Genomic DNA, 6,967 nt, shown 5'->3' on the forward strand with positions numbered 1-6,967 from the left:
CTCTTTCAAGTCTGATCTGCTCAGCTGGTATCGTCATGATCTTCTGCAGTTTACCTTTGTCGACGATTAGGAGCTGAGCAACACGCCAGATATTGATGAGAGTTAACTCCCTGAGAAAACATTGCAATTGGGTAGTGCCACTTGGGTAGACCTTATAAACTCATCACTGGTCCAATCTTCTATGGAGATGAACTCTGATCAGCTTCACAATTCTCAGGATGATGATATATTAAGAACTTGTTGATTTTCGCCTTCAGTCAAATATGCAGTAGATTGGTCTATTTACCAGTTCCAGCACCATGATCAACAGTGGGAAGTTTAGAACTGACATCTCCCTAGGGCTAGAGGGGTCACTTTTGGTGAAAAGTATGACATTCCCTAATCCGGACAAGTAGGATAAGATCCCGGCGAAGTAGGAACACAAAGGCGAGACCGAAGAGCCAACTTAATCAGAGAATATTGTGTAGCCGCCACAAACTGCTGTGTAATACTAAGTGAAATACATGTTAAAGAGAGCATTTTTTCTTTTATTCCAAATAAAAAATTATCTCACATCATCATTAAAGAAAAAAAAAATTAACTTAAGATGTTTCAATAGAACTTTAGTACAAACATCCTTTTTGGTCAAAGAAAAAATTATTTTAAATTAGCAAATTATTTCATATCTATTGTGCTAGGTAGGTATGAATAAGACATTTTGAGCCGGCCCTTGCTTTTAGGGCCTCCTATTAGGCCTTTAAAACTAAAATAAACTCAAACTGATTGGGCAGTTAAATAACATGAGTAATTAAAAATTTCTAATATATTTTAAAAATAGAATAAGCTGGTCATTTAATTATAAAAGTAAATTTATTTTTATAAATAAAATAAAATAAAAAATCATTTCAATCGATTATATAAGCTGTAATTAAAAAAGGTACACACTCGGCCAGTCAAATTCAACTTTTTATCTCTCCTCGATCTTCATCCACACAGAATACAATGATAGACAAATCACACTCCGAGTTCATAGTTGATTATGCAATTGAGCTCACAAGATTTGCTCTTGAATTATAATAATCATGAAATCTAGATTACAATAGACACATTTTCTTTCAATGATAATGGAACAGGGACAAGTAATTACAGAGCAAGCAAATCAAGTGGGATCCCATGACCAATGCCCGACAAAATACTGAGGATATAGAAAATATCACCCATGGGAGATTGATTCGTTTGTCAACCCAAGTTTAAGGATCCATCCTTCATTAATCGGACACTCAGACTGTTAAATCTTCCTCTCGAATAGTGCCGTGAAGCCTTTCTCCAATCTGTTCCAGTCTTCATCATCGCCACAAATTCATCATAGCTTATTCGCCCATCCTAATTTAGATTTTGAATTTTGTTAAAGGAGAAGGGAGTTGAGCAAAGGTGTCGCATTCAGAGGACAAAATATACCTTGTCAGTGTCAACTTCTTGTAAGATATCATTTGCTGCTTCCATGCTATCAGTAGCTCCATCTTCTGCTAGTGCCTCATGAAGCTCATTTGGCTCAATAAAGCCATTCCCATCTTTGTCAAAGTACGAGAAGGCCCTTCTCAGATGCTCATCATTTGCCATTCTCTGTAAATGAAGAGATACAGCCAAAAATTCTCCATAATCTAGGGTCCCTTTTCCATTAGTGTCAACCTATTTGGCACATTTATACAGTTAGATAATACAATTCAATTTCTCTGCTAAGGATATCACTTAAACATATAAATGAATGTAATATCTATGTTAAAAAAGCTTTATTCTCAATTGATATATTTTGCAAAGTAAACATTTATCGTACATGATTCCCTCAATATAACATCCATATAATTCTTATGCAAATACATAAATTTCACATGTTAGGATTTTGAAATTAGACGTCAATCTAATCTTTCTGAAATAAATTTGCCATGCATAGAATAGATCATAAGGTTTCACCCTCTTACTTTTATACTTAATTTTGGGCTTAATATAAGGACTGAGAAACTCATCGTGTATATATATGCTTACAGCTTCAACAAGCATATGCACTTCAGACTCCACAAGGTGGGAACCAAACTTAGAAAGGCCAGCTTTGAGTTCCTCATGAGAAACAATGCCATCATTGTCAGTATCCATCATCCGGAACATCTCTTTAATATCTTCAACTTCTTCAGTAGACAAATGATCAGCAATAACCTGAGAAATAAGTAACATAACTAAGATGCATTCAACAATTTTGAAACAATTAACCTAGAAAAGGCATATACAATGTACCCTCAAAGCTCTCCTTTTAAATCTATTCATTCTTGAGAACTGTTTGAGTCTGGACTTGACAACATCACCAAGGGGTACATTTGGTGCTTTCTTAGCATTTTGAAGCCAAGAATGTTCTGCGAGAAAAAAAATGTATATCTAAGCACTAGTCAACAAACATGCTTAGCCACATATATATATATATATATATACATTAAATTTCTTATGGCAGGTGTGTTGAAATTAGAACATGAGAATAGGGCAGGATAGGGTAGAGAAGATAGCATTTCTAATAAAGCTTGTCATATCAAATTTTTTATAATGTTTCTTTTCGGATCATCAAGATTAACCAGATATAACCAAAATCCGATGAACTACTTTTGATAAATATTCAAGCCTCATGCAACAATCTCTCTTCATATTAAAGCTTACAAAAGGATATCATATTGTCATGTACCCTACCAAGCACTTGCTTTGCAGTTAACCGAAGCTTGGGTTCAGGTTCTAACATCTGCTGAACCAAATTCTTGGCACTTTCTGAAACATTGGGCCAGGGATCACGCGTGAAATCTATGGCCCCCTTAAGAATGGCTTGTGCAACTCCTTGTTCAGTTTCTGCAGCATAACCACATTGCATTAAGTATATCAGAATTTTTCAGAATCGATGACAGGTGAGCACATATGAGCACATTGCACATATGTATAAGGATTTGATGTTTAAGTGTGGAAGAACTAGTAGAAAACTTACCAGCCCAGAATGGTGGAACTCCACAAAGAAGGATATACAGAATAACTCCAGCACTCCATATATCAATTTCTGGTCCATAATTCCTTTTTAGAACTTCAGGTGCCATATAATATGGGCTACCAACAATCTCAGAAAAAATTTCGCCTGGAATGGAAAAAACAAAAGTTACTAAGACCATGAATGTAAAATAAAAGAGAATATGTGTTAGCTGATGCGATAATAAAAGACAGAGCTGCTGTTATTGGAATCTAGTAGAAATCACTTATCTGATGAAACAAAGATTGAAATTCTTACCTAGAAATACTAGCAACAATTTGGAAGATACAGTTCATGATCTCATACATTATAGGATATCATGGACTGTTTCCTAGAAAATGGAGGCATATCATGATATTGTAAAAATTAGCCATCATAACATTCTGACTAAACTTTATGTTCAATCCTTGGTGAACATTGTGTCTATGTTCCAGTCCTTACACATCTCATGGCAAAACTCATCTCTTCTGGCTCTTCCAGCTGTTTTTTGTGATAATCACTCACTAACAGTTTCATTGCCTTATCCAATAAATTCAAGGTACCTGAGCTAAAATAAAACATGAGACATGTAGATCTCTCTTTTTGATAGTTTTTGTGGGTTCCTTCATCCTTTCTATTGCAAATAACACTTACCACACTTTGGCAAATGAGGTTGACCATCTACAAAAATACTCTTAATAATCATGAGTAAATTTAGGGCCTCTGGGTTTTGTTTGTTACAATTTGATACTGCAAAAATTAATCTTTCGTTCATCAAGTACCTTTTGCTGAACATTTGAGATACATTGTATGCACGATAGATCAGGTAGAATAAGTTAAACCAACATTCAAATAGACAGGTAGGGATGCTGCTGCAAATGTTGATATACACAATTAATCATCGGATAAGAATTGCGTGGAATACTTTGGAAACAATCATCTTCATGGGCATTATAAACCTAGTTTTATAATGAAATTGACTACAAATGAAAATGCCATTCAATGTGAGAAAAACATCAGCAATTTAACATCAAGAACTCTGCATCAAGAACAAAGTCGACAACTGTGTTTTAGCTGCCTGCACAGCAATGTGAACAGAACCGCTTTGTGTTCCTCAGCAAGTACCAAGATTCAGAGGATAATAGGCATACCAGTCTTGAAAAAAATAGAGAGCCCAAAGTCGATCGCTTTCAGCGGCGAATTCTCCTTCTTGTTGGCGAACAGAAAATTTTCTGGTTTGAGATCGCGATGGATAACACCATGCTTATGGCACAGCTGCACGACCTCGACGATCGTCCTCATGACCACGGCCGCTGCGCGCTCCGAGTAGTGTCCCCGCGCCACGATGCGGTCGAACAGCTCCCCGCCCTCGCACAGCTCCATCACCAGATGCACGGCGCCGTCGTCCTCCAGCGCCTCCCGCAGGCTCACGATGCTGGGGCTCCTGGGCAGGTGTCGCATTATGGTCACCTCCCGCCGCACGTCCTCCACGTCAACCGACGTCCGCAGCTTCCGCTTCGATATCGACTTGCAAGCGAGCAGCTCCCTGGTGTCCCGGTCCATGCACAGGTAGGTGACCCCGAACTCCCCGCGTCCAAGCTCGCGGTCCAGCGCGTACTTCTCCTCGATAGCTCCCACCGACTTGGTGTCGCTGCAGAGCACCGTCAGGCGCTTGGACTGGGCGCCTCCGACGCCGTTCTGGTTGCGGTGGTGATTCTTTCCGGAGGCAGGCCCGCCGTGGTCATGGTGAGCGCCAGGGAAGTGCGTCTTGACGTCCTCGCGGGCGACGGCCGCCGGCGAGCGGCAGCAGTTACCCATTTGGGATCTCTGATCCGGGGCTTTGGGTCGGAGTAGGAGAGTACAATCACTGACCGGGGAAATGGGTAGGGTTTCACATCCGATCTAGTGGAGAAGAGAAGTGGAGAAGAGAGACGAATTTGATCAGATCGGCAGAAGGTTTAGATCCGGGAAAGCGATGCATTTATTGGGTGTGGTTAGGAACAAGACGAACTGTTAAATGTTAATGCAATAGGCAGATAGAAAGAGACAATAGAAAGAGACAGGGGACCGTTGGGCAGTCAATATGTGTTATTGTTATTATTTTTATTTTTACAAAATAAAATTAAATAAATTACAGCATAATTTGGTAAGTGAAATTAGCTTAAAAAAAAAAAAAAAAAAAAAAAGAGTAGACGGTAGGTCACAAATGCAGTAAAGAGAAGAAGCGCTAATGATTTTGTCAGTGATCAGGACACGAGTAAGGGTAAAAATCTGATAAGCATTAAGCGGCTAGGAATAGACCTTCAGATTTTTTTTTAATGACTATGCAGGTCTCATATAACAATAATCATCTGCCCGTCCTGTGGCTCAACGCTTTTGTTTCCTCGATTAGCTGAAAAGTTGCAGGATTTTTTTTTGCAAAACAAAAACGTTTTTCTAAAAAGAATTGATACGGTATGTTACGAGAACAGCTCATATTGGAATGAAAGTTAAAATTAAGATTAAGTGGCAGTTAAAGTTAGAGTGAGATACTAATTAAGATTAGAGTATAAGTAGATGGTCAAGTTATTCTCATCGAGACTCACACTCCTCAATGTTAAGGTATTCAGTATCGAATCGGTCGGACTTAAGAACCTCAGCATTACACATCTCAGTACCAAGATACACAAAATAAATTTGGTCAACCCCAATGGTCAATCGGGCTTGTAGGGCATAGTTCCCTATCTAAGCACTAAGACAATTCTCAAGATATGATCGGTCGACCCAAGTGTCGGTCGAGTTTATAGGGCATAGCTTCCTATCTCTCAGCATATGTTCGGTCAGCCTAAGGGTTGGCCAGGTTTACAGGGCATAGTTCTATATCTTGCAGTACTAAGATAACTCTCAGCATATGATCGATCGACTCCAAAGCTGATCAAACTTCCAAGACTATGGTTGGTCGACCACAATGCCGGTCAGATTTACAAGGCCCAGTGCCACAGGAAGCATTCGACGATCGAACCTGAGTTTTGATAATGGCAAAGAGTTCAAAGTTAAAATTATTTGTTGTCTAACGTACTTGAATGAGTGTTTCAGAAAGTCCTAAGTGTACTTAGGCAAAAGCCCTAGCTACGGTTAGGCAGGTAGAAAACCCTAGGGGGTGGTAACCCTAGGTCATAAGGGGTAGTAACCCTATGCGGAAAGTCTCGGCGGGTCGACGGCTTCAGGCAAAAGTCCTAGGGGTGGTAACCCTAGGTGAAAATCCTGGTGTCGCGAACCAAGTGGAAGACTGGACGAGTCGGGGAGCAGGCGTCTAGTAGAAAGTCCGGAAGCATCGAGCGCCGAACAAAAGTCCAGTCGATCTGGAGGATCGCACTGTCAACAGGTAACTCTCCTGAGAGAAGTAGGTGAGGGCGCGTTCCCCGCAGAGGGAACAATAGGCGTTGGGTCGACCTAGGGTTTCCGGTTGGAAATCCGAAGTCAGACCCAGGATAGTCCGGAGACTATCAATATTTTATTCACTATGACTATTATGTGTTAACTTTATTTTGCAGGGTATGTGTTTAGGATTAACACATTTTGCAGGAACAAAGGAGCAATTTTTCACCTCGGATGAACAGTACCCGAGGCGTCTCCATGGAGCTTGGAAGCGCCTCAGGTACAAGGTGAGGCTGTCTGCGAGAAGAAGATGGAGGCGCCTTCATAGGGACTGAAGGCGCCTTGGACCGCGGCTTGGAGGCACCTTGGAGTGGCGTTGAAGGCGCCTTCAGGTGGATAACGAGCAACGGTTAAAGCCTAATTGACAGTGGCTGAATCGGGATAAAATCTTGGGTTGGAGGCGCCTTGGAGCTTAATGGAGACGCCTTGAACACCCTTTATAAGAATGTCTCGAGGCAGCAGTAAAGAAATAACCTTCTAAGTCATCCTTGTGCAACGAGCTGCTAACGAAACGTTCTGACGAAGCCACAACTTGACACC

At 40.4% G+C, this 6,967-nt stretch overlaps 1 protein-coding gene across 1 annotated transcript; it reads right to left on the minus strand.

Moving 5' to 3' along the window:
* Positions 1-969: 969 nt before the first annotated feature.
* LOC122005275 (calcium-dependent protein kinase 16-like) lies at positions 970-5,003 on the minus strand. Its single transcript, XM_042560261.1, has 7 exons — positions 4,162-5,003; positions 2,996-3,139; positions 2,710-2,862; positions 2,269-2,384; positions 2,023-2,190; positions 1,438-1,668; positions 970-1,362 (listed from the first exon to the last, which is right to left on the minus strand). Exons 1-7 carry the CDS (start codon positions 4,826-4,828, stop codon positions 1,219-1,221), a joined length of 1,623 nt encoding a protein of 540 aa, XP_042416195.1. The 5' UTR covers positions 4,829-5,003; the 3' UTR covers positions 970-1,218.
* Positions 5,004-6,967: the final 1,964 nt, after the last annotated feature.

The sequence above is a fragment of the Zingiber officinale genome, chromosome 7B, assembly GCF_018446385.1.
Source record: "Zingiber officinale cultivar Zhangliang chromosome 7B, Zo_v1.1, whole genome shotgun sequence".
Classification (NCBI taxonomy): Eukaryota; Viridiplantae; Streptophyta; class Magnoliopsida; order Zingiberales; family Zingiberaceae; genus Zingiber; species Zingiber officinale.